Source organism: Borostomias antarcticus, assembly GCF_949987555.1.
Source record: "Borostomias antarcticus genome assembly, chromosome: 20".
Taxonomy (NCBI): Eukaryota; Metazoa; Chordata; class Actinopteri; order Stomiiformes; family Stomiidae; genus Borostomias; species Borostomias antarcticus.
Window position 1 is genome coordinate 16,472,158 of NC_140253.1, and position 25,002 is coordinate 16,497,159.

General features: G+C 43.9%; 1 protein-coding gene across 1 annotated transcript in view; it reads left to right on the forward strand.

Annotated features, from left to right (window-relative positions):
* Positions 1 to 6,148: 6,148 nt before the first annotated feature.
* LOC311322613 (uncharacterized protein) overlaps positions 6,149 to 25,002 on the forward strand; it is a gene marked incomplete at both ends in the record, with an annotated part of 201,709 nt that continues 182,855 nt past the window's right edge. The window contains 5 exons of the mRNA XM_084454697.1: positions 6,149 to 6,177; positions 9,445 to 9,558; positions 10,498 to 10,634; positions 10,921 to 11,184; positions 11,905 to 13,447. Of these exons, the coding sequence (XP_084310823.1) occupies positions 6,149 to 6,177; positions 9,445 to 9,558; positions 10,498 to 10,634; positions 10,921 to 11,184; positions 11,905 to 13,447 (2,087 nt within the window). The remainder of the gene's footprint in view (positions 6,178 to 9,444; positions 9,559 to 10,497; positions 10,635 to 10,920; positions 11,185 to 11,904; positions 13,448 to 25,002) is intronic.

Here is a 25,002-nt window from a genome sequence, read left to right on the forward strand (position 1 = left end):
TCATCTGGAAAGGCTTTTTTAAATATCTAGCATAGAACTATTTAGTCGCAGCACATACGTGTGTAAACTTCCGCAAACTGGGTAGCCTTGCAACATAAACAATAACAATAGCTACCGTAAGTAGTTCCGCTTGCTGAATCCCCTCTGCGGATTGATCTACACATCTACAACGGTTGCTTCAATACAAGTCAATGGATTTCATGAAATGATCAATAAAACCCTACAGGATTCATACTTTGCGGCAAATTTGATCACAGAACACCAACGGACACCAATTACCCCCTCGGTGAGCTTCTTGTCTTTGAAATCGAGGGTTTAACATGTTTTTGAAAGATTTTTCAAGGTGCCCACCCACATCCATTGTATGACCTAAACGGTGGTAGAGCAATTATCAGACTTTCTCAAAAGTGCTAGTTTTGTCAACGTTTTGATCTGAATCATTGTGTATGATCATAAGTAACCTTAAAACAGGGCTAAACATGCATTTTCCCTTTATTACTCCTTTAATCATGTGTGGGCTGATGTCATCATGTGTAGGCTTGTATGGGGTGAAGTTACTTTCATATGGGCGTCTTTTTCATGGTTCATATTGATTTACATTTCCACTCCAACAAACACAGCAGTTCCAGCTGATAATACTCTGGTGATGTCTCTGTGTCTTTGACAGGATCAAACAGCAGAGACCAGCCTCACCTGTACCCAGCTGTGTGTCCATGAAGAGAGACAGGTCTATGAGTCCACCTCTCAACTTCAGTGATGGAAAGACCCTCGATGAGAAAAGGTGAATATGAACCACTGATGTTATTTAACAAAGGTGACATGTTATTCTATAAAAGGATTTAAACATTAAGATTTGCATCATATCATGTTTATCATGAAAATCAAGTATGACAGATCTGTGGAGCCATCCTTTTCAGAGGAGTTTATCAAATAAGTAAGAGATGACGTCTGGAAAAGAAGAGTCTGACAGTGTGTTCAGAATCCCCAGGTGAAGCCGAGGGGTTTTCTAACACACTGAAGGGCTCTTGTTTTAACATAATGACCGGCTGGCCATACGTTACTACTTACCACTGAACCCCAAACTGCTCCCAGTGAGCAGGCTAGCGCCTTGCATGGCAGATACCACCATTGGTGTGTGAATGAGAGGCCATTGTATAACACTTTGGATAAAAGCGTTATATAAGTGCAGTCCATTTACCATTTACACAATATTCTACTGATCCTGTAATATGAGTCCTAAAGGGAAAGAGGATGTATAATATAGTGCTGGTCCTGTAATATGAGTCCTAAAGGGATAGAGGATGTATAATATAGTGCTGGTCCTGTAATATGAGTCCTAAAGGGATAGAGGATGTATAATATAGTGCTGGTCCTGTAATATGAGTCCTAAAGGGATAGAGGATGTATAATATAGTGCTGGTCCTGTAATATGAGTCCTAAAGGGATAGAGGATGTATAATATAGTGCTGGTCCTGTAATATGAGTGAGCAGAGAGACTGTGCTGGCTGGGCCGTCAGGGTCCGTCTGCAGGAGAGGGAGCTGAGCGCACGGTGAACAGGGGGACTCTGGGGAGGTGGAGGTGGAGAGGCTGGAGTCATAACAGGTGTTGGGCTGGTGGAGGAGGACCCAAGAGCAGACATGATAGGCGTAGGGGGACAAGCCCATGTTGGGGCACGTTTATTGGTCAGGCAGGAACGTGGTAGTCAGACAGGCGTGGGGTTCAGGCAGGAACGTGGTTCTCCAGGCAAGGTTCAGGCAGGAACGTGGTTCTCCAGACAAGGTTCAGGCAGGAACGGGTTCTCCAGGCAAGGTTCAGGCAGGAACATGGTTCTCCAGGCAAGGTTCAGGCAGTGGCAGGGAGGTCAGACTAGGACAAAGGAAAACAAAAAGGGTGAGGTAGGGTTTGGATGAATGCAGGTTAGGTTAAAGCTAGAGACGTGATACCCACTAGGTTGGTCAGCGATCTGGCACCGACTGCTGAGTAGCCCGGCTTCTTAACCTGGCTGAGATGGGTTGATTGGTGACGTCAGGCAGGTGTGGAGTGGGACCACGCCCGGCTTGTGGCTGAGGCTGATTGGTGATGTCAGGCAGGTGTGGAGTGGGACCACGCCCGGCTCGTGGCTGAGAGTGGTGAGAGCACAGTTCCCGCTGCGCCCTCTGGGACGTACCAGGAGAATCTGAGTCAGGGTCAGAGGGCGTGGTAGCGGGACGAAGGCGGGGCTGGCGAGGCGGGGGCGTGACAACAGGTCGTTTTGAGTGATATTGTAATGCCGTCTGGTTATAATAGAATATCATTACTGGAGCTGTTTAATCCAAAAAGGCGCAATGCTTCCTGCAGTTGGGTTGGATGGAGGTGCTGGTTCTGGGAGGAGCAACATTCTGTCTGGTGATATTGTAGGAATGGAGCAGAAGACCACTGCAGTGAAGATTAGGCCTACACAACTTTCCCATGACAGTGCTTTGCAGAAATTATAATTATTTGGTGAATTATAAAAGGAAAATAGAAACTTAAATCAATCAATCAATCTTTATTTATATAGCACAAGTCATACACAAAGTGCAACTCCAAGTGCTGAACCTAAAAAAGCAGGAAAAGAAAACGGACACAATACATATATATATAAATGAAATAAAAAGGCAATACACCAAGAGACTACAAGTGCAGGTTGAGAGAACACACTAGGTAAAAGCCAGGGTAAAAATGTGTGTTTTAAGTTTACTTTTAAAAGTATCTACACTCTCTGCCCCCATCAGGTCCTCCGACAGGTCGTTCCATAGGCGCGGCCCGTAGTGGCTAAAGGCCTCGCCATGGGTCTGAGACCGCTCCTTAGGAACAACCAAGAGACTGGTCTGAGACCTTAGGAACAACCAAGAGACTGTCATGGGTCTGAGACCTTAGGAACAACCAAGAGACTGGTCTGAGACCTTAGGAACAACCAAGAGACTGTCATAGGTCTGAGTCCTTAGGAACAACCAAGAGACTGTCATGGGTCTGAGACCGCACCTTAGGAACAACCAAGAGACTGTCATGGGTCTGAGACCGCACCTTAGGAACAACCAAGAGAGGGCTGTCAGAGGACCTGAGGGATCTCACGGGCACATCAGTTAAAACCATGTCAGACATGTATTCAGGGGCAAGACCATTCAGTGTTTTGTAAATCAATAAAAGAATCTTAAAATCAATTCTGAAACTAACAGGTAACCAGTGCAGTGATTTATAAACCGGTGTAATGTGTGCTGTCCTTCTGGCCCCGGTCACACGAGCTGCTGGATTTTGTACCAGTTGTAATTGGTTTAAGGCTTTGTTTGTCAGACCAGAAAGGAGAGCATTACAGTAGTCCAGTCTGCTGGTGATAAAAGCATGTACCAGTCTCTCTGTGTTTACCAGGGAGAGGAAAGGAGAGCATTACAGTAGTCCAGTCTGCTGGTGATAAAAGCATGTACCAGTCTCTCTGTGTTTACCAGGGAGAGGAAGGGACGCACTCTGGTAATGTTCTTAAGATGATAAAAGGCCCATTTGGTCACATTTCGGATGTGGGACTCAAAGCATAAATTAGAGTCTAAAATGACACCCAGGTTCTTAGCTTGGTGCTTAGGGCTGAGTGCCAGTGACTTTAGTGGTCAGTTTCTCTCTCTCTGCCTCTACTCCAATGACAAGTACCTCAGTTTTGTCCTGATTAAGTGACTTTGACTGATTGACTGACTTAATATCTTAACCCACCAGTGAAATGTAATTGACTTCAATCAATCTAAGCTTTATTTGTATAGCGCATTTCATACCCAGAGGCAACACAATGCGCTTTACAGAGAACAAGGGAGGTGGGCATACGACCCACCCCTACATATTCCAGAGGGAAGCAAAAAAACAGTAATCACCCGGGGGCCAGATAAGTGAGCTGTCAAAATTCTTCCCTGACCCCTCTCAACAAGGCGATCGAGAAAGCTCCTGGAGTATGTTTGTCTACCGGCTAAGAACATTTATAAAGCAATAAATAACATTAAATTACATTTTCAGAGTAAGAAAGGCTAAAAACATCATAAGAGAGACATGGCAAACACTGGTGTATGTCTGTGTGTGTGTGAATGTGCCTGGGTCCAGGTAGAGGCAGGGGTTGGGGTAGGGAGGGGGTAGGAAAAGGATACGGACCCGGGTGAGGGTGAGGGGAAGGGGATCTGAGCCCAGGACTGGTGTATGTCTGTGTGTGTGTGAGTGTGCCTGGGCCCAGGTAGAGGCAGGGGTCAGGGGTAGGGTGGGGGACTTCTGTTGACTTTCGTTGTCTTTTATCATTATTGACCTTATTAAGCTCTGCATTGTGTTTTGATTACAGTAAAAGACGGTCCCCAATCTCAGAAAATACCACACAGTCCAGTGTCCCTTTTCAGGTGTATTCCAAATGAATCTGTCCAACACAGGATTTGAGCGACAATCAAAAGCTGTTTATTACAGAAAGTTTGACATACAAAAGACGATGGCATCTAGTCTAATGTACAGCTGACCTGTCTGTATGCTGTCTGGACTCAAATCAAAGCATCTGAGCTCGAGCACGGTTCTTATGGTTCGGGGGCGTTCCACCCCCCTTCTTCCCCGATCAGACTGGTCTGGTCTGGTCTGGTCTGGTCTGGTCTGGTCTGGTCTGGTCTGGTCTGGTCTGGTCTGGTCTGGTCTGGTCTGGTCTGGTCTGGTCTGGTCTGGTCTGGTCTGGTCTGGTCTGGTCTGGTCTGGTCTGGTCTGGTCTGGTCTGGTCTGGTCTGATGTGGCTTCTGGCCCTGCAAGGTCAAGATAAGCTACACCGCCTCAACGCTAACCACAACAATTGCTGTTTGGCACAGAATGTACCAGCCCTAAAAATGACATCTCATAAGTCTATGGAAGAGAGACACCGTTTCTTACAGAAAACTCCAGCCGACAGCCATACTCAGAAGTCAATCATCATAGTTTAGAAATAGCTAACAGGATCAGATTAAACCAACATTTCTCTGAAAATACAGCTATTTTCCTCACTTCATTCACAAGTCATACAAACATCACAAACATCAAGTCATATAATAACACAATAGCCCCTATATGCACAATGCTACAATACAAGGCCTCTGGACAAGTTATTCAGTAAACAGGTGTTTGATCAAAGGAAGATGATGTTATTGTGAGAAGTAGGCTATGTTTTCAAGAATAAATACATTACATAAAACTTTATTGGTACTGCAGGTTTACATCTGTATTGACCCAGATACAACATGACATAAAATGAAGACATACTCAAAAGGGGAGGTTCTAAAATATTAATAATATCATTAGGTGACATTGGCTGCAACCTGGACCTACACACCTCCAGAGTCCTGAAGCGCGGGCAAGAAAGATTGTGTCCGACCCCTCCCAGTACTGGAAATGTAGTGATCGAGCTACAAGACAAAGGGGGAAATTATGAAAGTGATTAGTAAGAATAAAACAGCACCAATGACATCATTAGCGGTAGACCTACAGCATATTGAATGTAGTTTGAGTGAGAGAGAATAAGCAGGAGAAACCCTCTGACTTCTAACCAACGTAACGCTGCTTAAATACAACACAGCAGCACTCACAACACTTCTGGTAGCTTAGGCTCTCACTCCAGAAACCTTGCAGGGCAGTTTAATGCCAAGGAAGGGTCCATTATTATGGTTGAATTGAGTGCGCTGTGCAGGTTACTGCCACAGGACGTTACCAAAAGCAGGTGCAATAACAATATGTTAAATAATAATGTTATATAATAAATATAGTATATAATATAGTAACGTTATCAGAGATATTCACGTGGGCTGGACCAGAGCTCTTGTAACGCTAGATAATAGCCAGATGGCTAAAAGCAGCTAACGGTAGCTAAGACTGTAAAGTGAGCTAGCAAAACGTATCTGTCTGTCTGTCTGTCTGTGTAGGAGCCACAATTGACTTATGTTTCATTTGGAGTTTAACCTGAACAAAAGAAACATATTAAAATATTTAATTATGATTTATGAATATCACTTACCTTGAAACCTGTAAAAGAAGTTGAATATACTTACCTGGAGCCAGGGCTCCCCTTTTGGTTGGTAATGGAAGTATGGAAGTAGAATGATTGAAATACTGATCACCTGTTGATAGAGCTATCATCCAATCAGTGAGGAGCAGAGCATGGCAGAGCAGAGTCCTAGCAAGCCTGGGTAAGGTACAGTCTTTTGACCACTCACCTAGACAATGATTGCTGAAGGATTGATTAAGCTACTATTGTTTGTTGCTTTATTTTTTGCCTACTAGGTTGATGCGTGAATGTTTTTTTAAATGTAAAGGAAAATGAATCAAATTTTTGGTTGAAATTTTACCCTGGATTATGGACATTGGTACTTCTGCAATAATAGAGTGTGCATCAATAACACCTTGCCTTGCTGGGACAGTGGGACAAGTAAGGAAAGAAGCCACTATAGTCTGTCTTGTCTAGTTACTGATCTATCTATCTATCCATGTATCCATCCATGTTACATGTGTCCTTGTCCAGATGAGCAGCTTTTGCCTCCTGCTACTTTGTAGATTGCAAGTGACCGTTTTGTTCTTTTAATCATGTGTGGGCTGATGTCATCATGTGTAGGCTTGTATGGGGTGAAGTTACTTTCATATGGGCGTCTTTTTCATGGTTCATATTGATATACATTTCCACGCCAACAATCACAGCAGTTACAGCTGATAATACTCTGGTGATGTCTCTGTGTCTTTGACAGGATCAAACAGCAGAGACCAGCCTCACCTGGACCCAGCTGTGAGTCCATGAAGAGTGACTGGTCTATGGATCCACCTCCCATGATGAGTGATGGAAAGACCCTCGATGAGAAAAGGTGAATATGAACCACTGATGTTATTTAATAAAGGTGACATGTTAGTTATTCACTAAAATGAAGTTAACAGGAAGATTTACATCAAACTCTTAAGTCATGTTTATCATAAAAATGAAGTGTGACAGATCTAGGGTGCAACCAATCCCTTTCAGAGAAAGAGTATAGCAGCTAATAATGTCATAAACTACCAATGATGTCATACTGTAGCTTCCAATATTGTAATAATTTTAGCATTTGTAACGTACTAAAATGATCAGCTGTCACGTCAGTAAACTCTTACTGATGAATCTAATCTATCTATCTATCTATCTATCTATCTATCTGTCTCTGTCTATCTGTCTGTCAGTGTCTATCTCTATATCTTTCTATATACGGATCTATCTATATATCTGTCTATCCATCTATTTACGGATCTATATCTGTCTACAGTATCTGTCTGTCTGTCTGTCTATCTGTATATCTGTCTATCTATCTATTTACGGATCTATCTATCCATCCATCCCTCTATCCATCCATCCATCCATCACTCTCTCTCTCTCTCTCTCTCTGTATGTCTCTAAATCTGTTTCTGTGTGACTCCTTGTGTCTCTCTCTCTCAGAGCTGTTCAGCTGACTATACACCAAACCTGACTTCTGAATCCTAGCCCCATCTCTAGCAGCGTGTGCACACACACACACACACACACACACACACACACACACACACACACACACACATACACACACACACACACACACACACACACACACACACACACACACCACGAGATGGCCCTTGATAGAGATATTCATAAATCCTTTTCACATGAGTCCAAAACCCCACCAACACCCACTAACGTGTGTTTAGTCTTCAGTGGTGAAGGGAACACTCATCATTCAGTCTCATGTCTGCTGACTCTGCAGTAGACACGGGTATTTCTCAGCTCCAGCTCTGATCAGCAGTGATGTAAACACCAACCCCGGGTAGACACGCTGATTTACACCTCTTGTCCTGAGCAGTGATGACCTGCGTTGTTGTTACATGTGTCCTTGTCCAGATGAGCAGCTTTTGCCTCCTGCTACTTTGTAGATTGCAAGTGACCGTTTTGTTCATTTAATTACGTGTGGGCTGATGTCATCATGTGTAGGCTTGTATGGGGTGAAGTTACTTTCATATGGGCGTCTTGTTCATGGTTCATATTGATTTACATTTTCACTCCAACAATCACAGCAGTTACAGCTGATAATACTCTGGTGATGTCTCTGTGTCTTTGACAGGATCAAACAGCAGAGACCAGCCTCACCTGGACCCAGCTGTGTGTCCATGAAGAGTGACAGGTCTATGGAGCTTCCTCTCACGTTCAGTGATGGAAAGAACCCTGATGAGAAAAGGTGAATATGAACCACTGATGTTATTTAATAAAGGTGATATGTTAGTTATTTACTAAAATGAAGTTAACAGGAAGATTTACATCAAACTCTTGAGTCATGTTTATCATAAAAATGAAGTGTGACAGATCTAGTGTGCAACCAATCCCTTTCAGAGAAAGAGTATAGCAGCTAATAATGTCATAAACTACCAATGATGTAATACTGTAGCTACCAATATTGTAATAATTTTAGCATTTGTAACGTACTAAAATGATCAGCTGTCACGTCAGTAAACTCTTACTGATAAATCTAATCTATCCATCTATCTATCTATATATATATCTATATATATATCTATCTATCTATCTATCTATCTGTCTCTGTCTCTGTCTATCTGTCTGTCAGTGTCTATCTCTATTTACGGATCTATCTATATATCTGTCTATCTATTTACGGATCTATATCTGTCTACAGTATCTGTCTGTCTGTCTGTCTATCTATCTATTTACGGATCTATCTATCCATCCATCCCTCTATCCATCCATCCATCCATCACTCTCTCTCTCTCTCTCTCTGTATGTCTCTAAATCTGTTTCTGTGTGACTCTTGTGTCTCTCTCTCTCTCAGAGCTGTTCAGCTGACTATACACCAAACCTGACTTCTGAATCCTAGCCCCATCTCTAGCAGCGCATGCACACACACACACACACACACACACACACACACACACACACACACACACACACACACACACACCACTAGATGGCGCTTGATAGAGATATTCATAAATCCTTTTCACATGAGTTCAAAACCCCACCAACACCCACTAACGTGTGTTTAGTCTTCAGTGGTAAAGGGAACACTCATCATTCAGTCTCATGTCTGCTGACTCTGCAGTAGACACGGGTATTTCTCAGCTCCAGCTCTGATCAGCAGTGATGTAAACACCAACCCCGGGTAGACACGCTGATTTACACCCCTTGTCCTGAGCGGTGATGACCTGCGTTGTTGTTACATGTGTCCTTGTCCAGATGAGCAGCTTTTGCCTCCTGCTACTTTGTAGATTGCAAGTGACCGTTTTGTTCATTTAATTACGTGTGGGCTGATGTCATCATGTGTAGGCTTGTATGGGGAGAAGTTACTTTCATATGGGCGTCTTGTTCATGGTTCATATTGATTTACATTTTCACTCCAACAATCACAGCAGTTACAGCTGATAATACTCTGGTGATGTCTCTGTGTCTTTGACAGGTTCAAACAGCAGAGACCAGCCTCACCTGTACCCAGCTGTGTGTCCATGAAGAGTGACAGGTCTATGGAGCTTCCTCTCACGTTCAGTGATGGAAAGAACCCTGATGAGAAAAGGTGAATATGAACCACTGATGTTATTTAATAAAGGTGACATGTTAGTTTTTCACTAAAGTGAAGTTAACAGGAAGATTTACATCAAACTCCTGAGTCATGTTTATCATAAAAATGAAGTGTGACAGATCTAGTGTGCAACCAATCCCTTTCAGAGAAAGAGTATAGCAGCTAATAATGTCATAAACTACCAATGATGTCATACTGTAGCTACCAATATTGTAATAATTTTTGCATTTGTAACGTACTAAAATGATCAGCTGTCACGTCAGTAAACTCTTACTGATAAATCTAATCTATCTATCTATCCATCTTTCTATCTATCTATCTATCTATCTATCTATCTATCTATCTCTCTGTCTCTCTGTCTCTGTCTCTGTCTCTGTCTCTGTCTCTGTCTCTGTCTCTGTCTCTGTCTCTGTCTATCTGCTATCTGTATATCTTTCTATATACGGATCTATCTATATATCTGTCTATCTATTAACGGATCTATATCTGTCTACAGTATCTGTCTGTCTATCTGTATATCTATCTATTTACGGATCTATCTATCTATCTATCTATCTATCTCTCTCTCTCTCTCTCTGTGTGAGTCCTTGCCTCTCTCTTTCTCTTCATCTTTCTCTCTCTGTATGTCTTGAAATCTATCCCTGTGTGACTCCATATAAACATTTCCATTCATTAATTTCCATTCATTCAGTCATTCATTCCATGTGTGTCTCTCTCTTTAAGCTAAATCTGACTTCTAAATTCTAGTCCTACATCTAGAAACACACACACACACACACACACACACACACACACACACCACTATTTGGTCCTTGATAGAGACATTCTTAAATCTATTTTACATTATCCCAAAAACCCGCCAACACCCTCTTACCCTGGTGTTCCTACTGTATGAAACATCTCTTAATACACATGGTTCCTCCGTCCCTGCAGTGAGGGGAGCAGGGCAGCCCTGACTGAGGATCAGTCCAGGTGTGCTGTGTGTGAGCAGATGCTGAGGGACCCAGTCCTCACCTCCTGTGGACACAGGTTCTGCAGAGCCTGCATCACTTCCTACTGGCAGCAGCCTGGTCCATCAGCAGACCACGCCTGCCCCCAGTGTAGAGAGAGACCCAGAACACCACCTGGTCCATCAGCAGACCACGCCGGCCCCCAGTGTAGAGAGAGACCCAGAACACCATCTGTACTGCAGCCACCCAGAGAGCAATACGTTCAGAGAAGTGATGAAACAAGTAAGAGATTCACTTGGTTATCTGCTCTCTAACATGATTTAGATCCTCTCACCATCTGTAGAGCTTTGCCATGAATGTTTGTATTCCTATCAATCTAATTTCCATACTTCCTGTCTCTCATTAGTTGTTAGAGGTCTCCAAAGAGCCGTAGAGGATCATAAAGCCACTTTGAAGAGGAGGTTTGAATATGTGATTGAAGGAATCATAAAAACAGGGAATGCAACCCTCCTCAACAGCATCTACACTGAGCTCTACATCACAGAGGGAGAGAGTCAAGGGGTTAATAATGAACATGAGGTTTGGCAACTTGAGAGAGCATCCAGGAAACAAATCACCAGTGACACACCCATCAACTACAATGACATCTTCAAACCCCTGCCTGGTCAAGATAGACCCATCACACCCCTGTCTGGTCAAGAGAGACCCATCACACCCCTGCCTGGTCAAGAGAGACCCATCAAACCCCTGCCTGGTCAAGAGAGACTCATCAAACCCCTGCCTGGTCAAGAGAGACCCATCACACCCCTGCCTGGTCAAGAGAGACCCATCACACCCCTGTCTGGTCAAGAGAGAACCATCAAACCCCTGCCTGGTCAAGAGAAACCCATCAAACCCCTGCCTGGTCAAGAGAGACTCATCAAACCCCTGCCTGGTCAAGATAGACCCATCACACCCCTGTCTGGTCAAGAGAGACCCATCACACCCCTGCCTGGTCAAGAGAGACCCATCAAACCCCTGCCTGGTCAAGAGAGACTCATCAAACCCCTGCCTGGTCAAGAGAGACCCATCACACCCCTGCCTGGTCAAGAGAGACCCATCACACCCCTGTCTGGTCAAGAGAGAACCATCAAACCCCTGCCTGGTCAAGAGAAACCCATCAAACCCCTGCCTGGTCAAGAGAGAACCATCAAACCCCTGCCTGGTCAAGAGAAACCCATCAAACCCCTGCCTGGTCAAGATAGACCCAACAAACCCCTGCCTGGTCAAGAGAGAACCATCAAACCCCTGCCTGGTCAAGAGAGAACCATCACACCCCTGCCTGGTCAAGATAGAACCATCACACCCCTGCCTGGTCAAGAGAAACCCATCAAACCCCTGCCTGGTCAAGAGAGACCCATCAGAACTGTGCTGACTGTGGGCGTCCCTGGTATTGGAAAAACCGTCTGTGTGCAGAAGTCAATCTTAGACTGGGCTGAAGGAAAGGCAAATCAAGATGTGGAAGTCATGTTTGTGCTTCCTTTCCGGGAGCTGAATTTGATTAGACATGTCCGGTACAGTTTACTCCAACTGCTGAATGTTTTCCACCCAGAACTACACATGGAAGATGCAGAGCAACTTGCTGTCTCTAAAGCCACGTTCATCTTTGATGGTCTGGATGAGAGCCAACTGCCCCTAGACTTCAGAAAGAACCAGACCTGCTGTCATGTCACAGAGTCAACCTCAGTGGATGTGCTGCTGACCAACCTCATCCAGGGGAATCTGCTCCCCTCTGCTCTCCTCTGGATAACCTCCCGACCTGCAGCAGCCAATCAGATCCCTTCTGAGTGTGTTGACCGGGTGACAGAGGTACGAGGGTTCAATGACGCACAGAAGGAGGAGTACTTCATGAAGAGAATCAGTGATGAGAACCTGGCCAGAAGAATCATCTCACACATCAAGACATCAAGGAGCCTCTACATCATGTGCCACATACCAGTCTTCTCTTGGATTTCTTCCACAGTCCTTGAGCACATGCTGAGTACAGAGAAGCAAGGAGAGATCCCCAAGACCTTGACTGAGATGTACACACACTTCCTGCTCATTCAGACGAAGCTGAAGAACCAGAAGTATCAAGGGGAAATCAAGACCGAACAGGAGGAGCTCTTGAGGGCCGACAGGGAAGTTCTCCTGAAGCTGGCAAAGCTGGCGTTTGACCATCTGGAGAAGGGCAACCTCATGTTCTACGAAGAAGACCTGAAAGAGTGTGGCCTCGATGTCCGAGAGGCAGCAGTGTTCTCAGGGGTTTGCACAGCAATCTTCAAAGAGGAGTCAGTGCTTTTTCAGAGGGCAGTCTACTGCTTTGTGCATCTGAGCATTCAGGAGTTTTTCTCAGCGGTCTACATGTACCATTGTTACGCAACCAAGAACATGGAGGCACTGGAGCCCTTCCTTGATGCTGATCTGCGGAGGAGGAGGAGTGAGGAGCTGTCTCTGAATGAGCTGCTGAGGGGGGCGGTACACAAAGCTTTGCAGAGTGAGAACGGACACCTGGACCTTTTTGTCCGCTTCCTCCACGGCCTCTCTCTGGAGTCCAATCAGAGACTCTTACGAGGCCTGCTGCCTCAGATTGAGAGGAGTCCAGAGAGCATCCAGGAAACAAGCAGATTCCTCAAGAACAGGGGGGATGAGGAGAAGAACATCTCCCCAGAGAGGTGCATCAATCTCCTCCACTGCTTAATGGAGATGAATGACCATTCAGTTCAGCAGGACATCCAAGCTTACATGCAGAAGAAGACATCAACCGAACTGACTCCAATACAGTGCTCAGCGCTGGCCTACATGCTGCAGATGTCAGAGGGGGTTCTGGATGAGCTTGACCTGAACAAATACAACACATCACAGGAGGGGCGGAGGAGACTGATCCCAGCTGTGCAGGTCTGCAGAAAGGCTATGTAAGTATTCATCTTTCTATACAATTTGATCAATCTATTTAACCTTGTCTGTCCCATTGACCCAGAGGTATCTTCTGGAAGGGAGCCCTCCAAACAAAACATGATATAAAACTATAAACACAAAAATACAATTATAGATACAAAAATACAATAATGCATACAAAACATCATATACAAATTAATATAAAATACAGTATACAGAATGCACAGTGCTGAGTAAGGTGCTAAACACTTAATGAAAGCAATGATCAGAAAAGATCTGTCATTTGAATTGGTCCCTGATCTGTCCTTTGGATTGTCCTAATGGACAAAGCTGCCTAATGGACAATTCAAAGCTGCCCTCCTTGTCTCTGTATGTGCACTCTAACCAGAAATGTGTTACAATTCCCTGTTACTAAAACCCCTTACCCCTTACTAAAACAGTTCCCTGTGTTACTAAAACCCCTTACCCCTTACTAAAACAGTTCCCTGTGTTACTAAACCCCCTTACCCCTTACTAAAACAGGTCCCTGTTACTAAAACCCCTTACCCCTTACTAAAACAGTTCCCTGTGTTACTAAGACCCCTTACCCCTTACTAAAACAGTTCCCTGTGTTACTAAAACCCCTTACCCCTTACTAAAACAGTTCCCTGTGTTACTAAACCCCCTTACCCCTTACTAAAACAGTTCCCTGTGTTACTAAAACCCCTTACCCCTTACTAAAACAGTTCCCTGTGTTACTAAACCCCCTTACCCCTTACTAAAACAGTTCCCTGTCTTACTAAAACCCCTTACCCCTTACTAAAACAGTTCCTTGTGTTACTAAACCCCTTACCCCTTACTAAAACAGTTCCCTGTGTTACTAAACCCCCTTACCCCTTACCAAAACAGTTCCCTGTATTACTAAAACCCCTTACCCCTTACTAAAACAGTTCCCTGTGTTGCTAAACCCCTTACCCCTTACTAAAACAGTTCCCTGTGTTACTAAAACCCCTTACCCCTTACTAAAACAGTTCCCTGTATTACTAAAACCCCTTACCCCTTACTAAAACAGTTCCCTGTATTACTAAAACCCCTTACCCCTTACTAAAACAGTTCCCTGTTACTAAAACCCCATTGAAATGATCTCATCTTCAGTACTTTGTCCCTCATCCATCTACAATATTTACTACTATTCTGAATTTATGACTGACTGAATGAGCCACAATTAAGTTACAAACACAATTTACTATACATATAAAGAGTACTTGCCTATGTTCTACAGCATGATATTTTAGGCAGAGTACTTTTCTCGCCGTCGGCTAGAAATATTGATGTATGCTTCACGCAACTCCTTAACTCTTCATAACATATAGGAATGCTATCATATAGGAATGCTGTCATATAGGAATGCTATCAGATAGGAATGCTTTCATATCGGAATGCTGTCATGCTATCATATAGGAATGCTTTCATATAGGAATGCTGTCATGCTATCATATAGGAATGCTATCATATAGGAATGCTATCATATAGGAATGCTATCATATAGGAATGCTATCATGCTATCATATAGGAATGCTGTCATATAGGAATGCTATCAGATAGGAATGCTATCGGTCAGTGTGTCATTAATGCCGTCCACCAGGAGAGCTGGAAAACACGTCTAGCCCGCTGACAACAGATTAAAGTTAAAGTCCCACTGATTGAACCCACAACCTCTCAGTCTCTGGGAGGACACTCTACCACTAGAATGAATGAATTCTCTGAATGCCTCGCCCCGCTCTGTCAGGCCCACAGTTATTTACCTTTAGTCAGAGGAGGGAGGAAAGAACAAATATGTGACAGCGGCTGGTGATTTGGTCCGCAACTCGGCAAACCCCGAAATGCGCTAGAGGGCAAAATAGCTAAAAAAACGTTTTTTTTCGTTTTTTGTTTTTTTGCGTATTACCAAAGTTGAAGTTGTGAAGAACCTACTTACTATAACAGACAACAGTTTTAGGTTCACGAAATACGTTTAATTAGTCTGCAAACTAAGCTCGTTTTTAGCTGATTTCGAGCCGGGCTTGGGGGCGGGCAGATCGATTAGCATGATTTGTTTTCATTGGCTATTGCTTCCGGGTTCTCCGCCCCCACCCTGCCCATAAGAACTGCACGCCGTTTGTTTACATTTCAGTTCCACGTTTAACCATGGATGCTACAGCTTTTGCGAAAGCTCTGAACAAAGATCTGCTCAACGCCGCTCGACGATTCGACAATGGAGAACTTATGGATTCGTACCTAAAGGACTACATGGATGTTGACGATGGTACAAACTCGGAATGTGGTAGTGAAGAAGAGGACAATGCTTCGAGTAAGCTATCTTTATACTATCTGTGCTGTTTACATTAACGTTAGTCGTTTAGCAGTAGCTCATTTCTAAACAAGTGACTGAGTCTAGCTGGCATAACAAATCTAGCACTAACTAACAAAGGCTAGCTAGCTAACGTTAGCTAACATGCTAGTTAGCTGAGCTAGCCCTGTGTTCCTAAACTACCCAGCGAGGCAGCTAATATCTAGCTAGCTAACGTTAGCTAACATGCTAGTTAGCTGAGCTAGGTTAGCTAACATGCTAGTTAGCTGAGCTAGCCCTTTGTTCCTAAACTACCCAGCGAGGCAGCTAATATCTAGCTAGCTAACGTTAGCTAACATGCTAGTTAGCTGAGCTAGGTTAGCTAACATGCTAGTTAGCTGAGCTAGCCCTTTGTTCCTAAACTACCCAGCGAGGCAGCTAATATCTAGCTAGCTAACGTTAGCTAACATGCTAGTTAGCTGAGCTAGCCCTGTGTTCCTAAACTACCCAGCGAGGCAGCTAATATCTAGCTAGCTAACGTTAGCTAACATGCTAGTTAGCTGAGCTAGCCCTGTGTTCCTAAACTAGCCAGCGAGGCAGCTAATATCTAGCTAGCTAGGTAGCTATTACAGAGAGAAACAGAATGAGAGAACATGAGAGGTATGTTAGTCTGACACCTTGTTTTTTGTTTTGGTTACAGCATGAGCAAGAACAAGCTCCAGGCCATAGCCCAAGACTACCAGGAGAATGGTGGACAAGTGCAGACCCCCATGCGCTTGGACATGCAAATGCTACAACTGGCAAGAGCATCTGAAACCCTACTTCCGGGCACTCCCACAGATTTCGAGTTACCAGCACTTCAGGTAATTATCATGCATTAGCTAGTCTATTTAATCAACACTTTCTGGTACTATTTTATGTATATGGAGTGCCAGTACTGTGGGCAATAGTTTAATGTACTTTCTTCCTTCTATTCTATTGCAGTTTTGATGCAGAGAGACCTGGCATGGTTGTGGCCAGAGAACACCGTGATGCACCAGCAGTCGAGTTTCAGCTGCTGCGCAAGCCTGATGTCCTGCCCCCCAGAGAAGGTCTTCCTGTGCAAGCCCCACCCGGACTGGACATGGCCAGACAGACATATCTCTTTAACAAGATCAGAGAGTTCTGTTCTGATGAGGGACGAGACATCACATGTCCCCCGCCAAACTCCACAGCAGCTCAGAACAAGACTGTCCGCTTGTAGATTCACTGCAGATCATCAGGATGGACAGCACTGCAGGAGAAAGGCCACAGCCTTTTCCTGTTTGTATACTGAAGCATTGCGTGTTCTCTTGCACAGACTTGCGCACACTTGCACAGACTGCATTGTTCGAATATTGAATACTGAGCCGAGTACTGTTATTACCTTGAGTATTGAGCTGGGGACTGTTATTACTTTGTTGTACACTTGATCACAATGAACACTATGCACCTTGTTATTACTTTGCTGTGCACTTGATCACAATGAACACTATGCACCTTGTTATTACTTTGTTGTGCACTTGATCACATTGAACACTATGCACCTTATTACTTTGTTGTGCACTTGATCACAATGAACACTATGCACCTTGTCTACACAACTGACTGTACACTTTAACACTTAGACTGTTGCCTTTTTTTGTACACTTTACTACTTATGCTTGTAATGTATATCATGTATTTGACAATAAAGAACGTTAAATTTGAACTTCATCTTATATTGTTCTTAACTGCATTCACAACACAAGATTAATACTGACTCAAAGAGTGTGGGGTCATCAGTGAGAGAGCACCCCACTCTCAGGTAATACCCCAAGTTGACAGCCACTCTGACAGATAATGACAGATCGTCCAGTGGGGGAGTGGCTGGGGGTGCGGTTACCAGGCTATTGTTCACGCCCATTACCTGGCAGTCAGAGGTGTGAAATTGTTGGAGAACTTTGGAGGGCGATTTCTCAGCTAAGTTGATTTGGCAGTACTAGCATTCAAATAAGCATATCTTCTTCAAATATGTTCAGATTTCAATGTATGAGACCTCATTTGAAAGCTTACAATCTGCACTTTCATAATCTGTAAAAAACTGAAAAATGAAAATGCCTAGTTGAGGACCAAATCACCAGCGGCGGTCACATATATATAAGTATCAGACTCAAAATATATCCCAGCTACTGATGAGCCTCACAGAATGCTCATTTAAGTTCTGTTATCATCCAAGGTTTTTTGGTTGAGTTGCCTACACAGCTTGAATGTTTACTCCCTGTCTAAAGCAGCGCTTATCTTGTTAGCTGACACTATGTGGACTTCACCGTGTCAGCATCTGGGAGAGCTGTGTGGTAGTTTCTCAGTGCTCTCGTGTTCTCCCGTGCTCTGGGAGAGCTGTGTGGTAGTTTCTCAGTGCTCTCGTGTTCTCCCGTGCTCTGGGAGAGCTGTGTGGTAGTTTCTCAGTGCTCTCGTGTTCTCCCGTGCTCTGGGAGAGCTGTGTGGTAGTTTCTCAGTGCTCTCGTGTTCTCCCGTGCTCTGGGAGAGCTGTGTGGTAGTTTCTCAGTGCTCACGTGTTCTCCCGTGCTCTGCAGCTCTGTTGTTGTGTGTGATCACGCGTGGACCTCGCTCTGCACGAATGCTCTTTACTGAGCTCTGTGTGTCTCCCCTATATGTTATGTGTAATGAGTTTTAGTCAGTGAGGCATTCTTACTCCCATCTATTCTCTGATCTTCTAAAATAGATTTTAGGTCTTTAACTGGTCAGAACCAGCTGGAGCTGACCCCCCTATAACTTTTAAAAACTGCTACCTCTGCGCTTGGCATGTTTCCACCTCCTCACATTGCACCATACATACATCCAGTGAGGAGTAACATGTTAGAAAGTACCCGTGCACAATGCATCACCAATCCCTCGCCTACACGGTTGGCAGCTCTGTCTATGGCTCTGACAATGGGAGCTCTCTGCCATGGAAACACCGACACTATTTCTCCCTCCTCAAGATCAAGGACTAAATACTTGTCAAGTGTAATCTATGTATAGAGGCCCATAAGGTGTGAACCTGAATCAGTTATTCTGAAAGCACAAATGCCATGGAAACAGGTATTTTTCCTACCCTCATTCCTCGTTATTATTCTGGAAAAGGTGCAAATGCAGTCACCTCTGTTGTGGTGCAGCAAACTAGCCCAAACTAGCCTACTCCTGATTTCTCTAAATCGGATGCTACCAACGGATACATCACCTAGAAGCTGCGTCAGTTATCGATTTATCATTGTGGATGGCCACAAGTTTCCAGGTCTGGGTTATGTGGCGAGCGTGACGCGGCGGGGGGTAGCAAAAAAACACCCCCCCTTATAGCGAGAGGCCCTTTCCCGTTTTTGTGATTTCGGCCTCCCGTAGAGAACGAACGGGCTCGGGAGAGAGAGAGTCACGGGCCCGCGAGTGTCGACGTCAACTCGTGTGCGAGTCCCGCGTTAAACGTTGTTCGAACGTCGTAAATCGAAGTTGAGGCAACATAACAAACGTGCAAATGGCACTACGATGCTTGCGCAAAGAGCCTTTTTTGTAATACAAATTAAACGTAACCGATGGAATTTCTCAAAAAATTAGCATATCTTCTGGACAGCAGTCAGGTCGGCAGTCTTACCCATGATTGCGGTTTTGAGTAATGAACCAGGCTGGGAGTTTGTGAAAGTGTTTGCTCGCACAGTCTTATACAGGTCCTTCTCAAATAATTAGCATATTGTGATAAAGTTCATTCTTTTCCATATTCGCCATCTCGGCCTCCCGTAGAGAACGAACGGGCCCGCGAGTTCACAAACTCACGGCGCCGGCAAGTGGGGTTGGTAACTCACGGACCCGTGAGTCTGTTAAGAACAGTAAATCACCAAACGATAGTAAACTCGTATCGTGTACAAAACGGTCTTTTATCGTTTGGTCGTATTTACTGCAGCCACAACCGAATTCTCATTACAACCACCAATTTTTCAAAGGTAAAACAAGACGCAACACGAGCAAGAAATATACAGAGGAAAAGGGTAGCGTGCGGCGTGTGGAAGAATAACCACATTTGTATTAGAACAGAACAGTAAATTAGTTAGTGTGAATTGCCAAAAAGAATGGGAAAGCCAAGTTCTCTTGTCTGCATACATAATATCACGCGTTACAACAGCGGAACAGTGCTGGTGTCATTTGGCATTTTGGGGAGGCTGGAAATGGCAAAACATTCTAAACACGTTTTCAGACCGAGAGGTCTGCAAAACAGCAAAAAAGAATGGGAAAGCCAAGTTCTCACATTAAATCACACAACAGTGGAACAGTGCTGGTGTCATTTGGCAGTTTAGGGAGGCTGGAAATGACAAAACATTCTAAACACGTTTTCAGACCGAGAGAAGCATTTTCCACCATTAAAAAATTAGTGTCTCCAAAACTGCCAAAAAGAATGGGAAAGCCAAGTTCTCTTTAACTCGTGTAACGTGCGATGAATGTGTGAAGGAAGAAGAAAATAAACCGATGGTAAACTCGTATCGTGTACAAAATGGTCTTTTGACCAGCTACCCGAGAACGAAAGAACAGTAGATTAGTTGGTGTTAAAAGTAATAGTATAATATAATATATAAAAATAATAATAATAATAATATATAATATAATATACTTTCTTCTTCTTAATGTTTCAACTCTGGGGATTTTTTCAGGGTTTTTTTTCAGGTTTTTTTTTCGGGTTTCGACTCACGGGTCCGGTAGTTCCAAGTGACGTCTCCGGGAGGAAACATGTTTTAAAAACCAGTATTATTTAGTCTAATCTGTCTTTTCTGTATAACCTATATTTACGGTCTAACCAACTGTACTGCATATCATGTCTCGTACCTCAAAAACGGCCGTCGTGTCCCACCGCTTGTGTACCGGTATATTCAATAAACCGTGAAACCCAATGTCGTGAAATACATGTGGTACTGTAACGCTTTTTATTTTCATTATTTTCACACACATACACATGCCGATTCCTATAAGACCTATAAGACTGTGCGAGCAAACACTTTCACAATTAAATGAAATTTTATAAAGATATATCCCGTTCCGGTGTGTCGGTATCCGGCACCGCAATCTGCTGTCGCTGCTGCGAGGGCTGTGGCGATGTCTGCGTCTGTCCCTGTCCTCCGGTCGCCGTTCCTCCGGCTGCGGTCGCGCGGGTAACACATAGAGGGCTCGGCCCTATTACGGCCCTATTACCTCCCGCCGATAGTAGAGTCCTCGGCCCAGTTGCGGCTACGAATAGGCTAAACCTCAGATTAGGTGCTTCTCAAATAATTAGCATATTGTGATAAAGTTCATTATTTTCTGTAATGTACTGATAAACATTAGACTTTCATGTATTTTAGATTCATTACACACAACTGAAGTAGTTCAAGCCTTTTATTGTTTTAATATTGATGATTTTGGCAAAAAAGTAAAGAAAAAACAAATATCCCAAACATCTAAAAAAATTAGCATATTTCATCCGACCAATAAAAAACACCAGAAAAGTGTTTTTAATACAAAAAAAGTCAACCTTCAAATAATTATGTTCAGTTATGCACTCAATACTTCGTCGGGAATCCTTTTGCAGAAATGACTGCTTCAATGCGGCGTGGCATGGAGGCAATCAGCCTGTGGCACTGCTGAGGTGTTATGGAGGCCCAGGATGCTTCGATAGCGGCCTTAAGCTCATCCAGAGTGTTGGGTCTGGCGTCTCTCAACTTTCTCATCACAATATCCCACAGATTCTCTATGGGGTTCAGGTCAGGACAGTTGGCAGGCCAATTGAGCACAGTAATACCATGGTCAGTAAACCATTTACCAGTGGTTTTGGCACTGTGAGCAGGTGCCAGGTCGTGCTGAAAAATGAAATCTTCATCTCCATAAAGCTTTTCAGCAGATGGAAGCATGAAGTGCTCCAAAATCTCCTGATAGCTAGCTGCATTGACCCTGCCCTTGATAAAACACAGTGGACCAACACCAGCAGCTGACATGGAACCCCAGACCATCACTGACTGTGGGTACTTGACACTGGACTTCAGGCATTTTGGCATTTCCTTCTCCCCAGTCTTCCTCCAGACTCTGGCACCTTGATTTCCGAATGACATGCAAAATTTGCTTTCATCCGAAAAAAGTACCTTGGACCAGTGCTGCTTCTCTGTAGCCCAGGTCAGGCGCTTCTGCCGCTGTTTCTGGTTCAAAAGTGGCTTGACCTGGGGAATGCGGCACCTGTAGCCCATTTCCTGCACACGCCTGTGCACGGTGGCTCTGGATGTTTCTACTCCAGACTCAGTCCACTGCTTCCGCAGGTCCCCCAAGGTCTGGAATCGGCCCTTCTCCACAATCTTCCTCAGGGTCCGGTCACCTCTTCTTGTTGTGCAGCGTTTTCTGCCAGACTTTTTCCTTCCCACAGACTTCCCACTGAGGTGCCTTGATACAGCACTCTGGGAACAGCCTATTCGTTCAGAAATGTCTTTCTGTGTCTTACCCTCTTGCTTGAGGGTGTCAATGATGGCCTTCTGGACAGCAGTCAGGTCGGCAGTCTTACCCATGATTGCGGTTTTGAGTAATGAACCAGGCTGGGAGTTTGTGAAAGTGTTTGCTCGCACAGTCTTATACAGGTCCTTCTCAAATAATTAGCATATTGTGATAATTATTTAACTCTAAACACCAGCAAAAGATTCCTGAGGCTTTTAAAAACTCCCAGCCTGGTTCATTACTCAAAACCGCAATCATGGGTAAGACTGCCGACCTGACTGCTGTCCAGAAGATATGCTAATTTTTTGAGAAATTCCATCGGTTACGTTTAATTTGTATAACAAAAAAGGCTCTTTGCGCAAGCATCGTAGTGCCATTTGCACGTTTGTTATGTTGCCTCAACTTCGATTTACGACGTTCGAACAACGTTTAACGCGGGACTCGCACACGAGCTGACGTCACTCAGGTTTTACGTAGAAACTGTAAAACCTGAGTGATGGACTTCATAATTCCTGCCAGCTCAAAGCTTATGGAAGTTTCTGCTCACTTGGGCCTACATGTTGGAGGTGGTTGCAAAATGATAGCATGTACTGCTGATTTGTTATGTTTTTTTTTGTTGTAAACTTTAGACGGTTGCTTTAGTGCCACCATCAGACCTATTGGCCCACAATACCAGTTGAGGACTTCTGGCATAGGACTGAACCTATGTGCAAAGCTTGGTGATTTTCCATGCATGGGAAGTCAGACTTCTGAAGAAGAAGAAGAGGGAGATAGAGGTGGAGATGGAGGAGAAAGAGAGGGAGAGGAAAAAGAGTGTGTGTGTGTGAGAGAGAGAGAGAGAGATCAGATAGTTACATGACTGTCTTGCTGATAGAAGATAGTGTGGTCAATATGTGAACACGGCTACACTGAAAATACAAACATTCCACACACTACTAAAGACAGTACTGTAAGTCTCAAATCAGTTAAGGGGAGACACGGTAGGTGAAAACATCGTTTTTCAACGCCCTGGCCAAATATGAGATTTTGTGCTAGTTTGCTTCCATAACATGTCTTCTTTCATACTAGTGGAAATAAAACATAAAAAATACGCATTTAGATGTTTATTTTACTTCATTTAGTCTGTTTGCGTCTGTAGATTCTTCCTAAAATCATCAAAAGTTAGCCTTTTTTCGGAACTTCTCGCAGCTTTTCCTTAGCCTGGATCCCGTCATCCGGGGTATCTTTAGAAAGCTCTAGCTCTCTAGCAAACTATTATCGCAACCAAACCTGTTAGTTTCATTTGTATTAGCAACCAATCGTGGAAATACAAAGGCGGGTTTGATGCTAACCGTGAAATCTCATTGGCTGTTGTTGATTTCTGAGAACGTGATTGGTTCAGCGCGTCATGTGACACGTTTCCACTTCCTTATATCTAATCCAAACAATGCCGTCTGTAAAGCGTTCTAAACGTAATAAGCAACAATGACAACAGTGTTTGCCCGCAAGGTTGAACAGAAAACAAGAGAAACTAAATGGAAAGGTTTACATTTATGAGATATAAAGTGCCTATTCGCGCAAGTTGTCATTAGCCGGTGCTAGCATGTCCAGTGAGCAGCAGGGAGATGGGGCTGGCGTTAGCATGTCCAGTGAGCAGCAGAGAGATGCGGCGCGTTTGAATGAGCTGATAACTGGGTTGATTTGTCCTAATTGTGCAGGAACTGGTCTTAAAATTAACATAGATCCTCAGAATAGTGGGTTATGTAGTACTTTGCTCTTAGAGTGCAGTCTTTGTGAGAAATGGCTATCTCAAAAGTGTCAACAACTAGGAATGATGTTGCATTTGATGTCAATGTGAGGATGGTCCTCTTAGCGCACGAGTTAGGGTTGGGGTATGCAGCTCTCCAAAAGATTAGTAAAGTGTTGGATCCCAGGGCTTCATCTGAAAACGTATCAGAAACATGACAAGAGGGTGACAGGTAGGCTATTGAAACGTGTTCCCTCTCTCTCTCTAGCCAATATCAGAAGCCTATACATATGCACAGTAGTCTCTCTACCTGTGGCATATCTACATGCATCCATAAACTGACCAAATAAACTGTTTTAATTTCAGTTGCTGAAATAGAGAGAGGTCTGGAGTCCTTTCACAGAAGCAGAGAGCAGATTAGGCAGGCATATGCAGATGTGGACCCAGAGGTAGGTAAGATGACTGCCAATAAATGCAAAATGTTACAAAATTATTACAGTTATTGAGAATTATTACAATAATTCTCAATAACCAGCGTTCAGTGGACAACATGAAGGCGGCAATATGGGGTAGTCCGCTTCACTGATGACAACCCCATGCGCACCAGGAACATATTGTGGTTTTAGGACAGTTTTGGGGACTGCAGCTGAGTGGGTTCTACAGACCAGCTGCTTAGAACAGTTTTGTGAACTGCAGCTGAGTGGGTTCTACAAACCAGCTGCCTAGAACAGTTTTGTTGATAGCTAGTGTGGTGCCATCTGAGGAGTGACTCTGTAGACCTATGACGGCGTAGCTTGATGTCTCCTATGGTGTTGCTTTTGACGATGGTTATATCACTTGTTTGTTTGGCAATCTATATTTAGCTTCTATTGGTGTTTACCCTGCATTGTTTACCACATCTTGTCCTGTGTATTTATGAATCAGCTTACTCTTCATGTTCATTCATTCATTCATTCATTCATGTTTTCTCCATGTAAAACGCTTAAAAAAACACAAAAAGCTAGATAATCTGTTTTCTCATGCATGTCCTCGTCAAATGTGTCTAT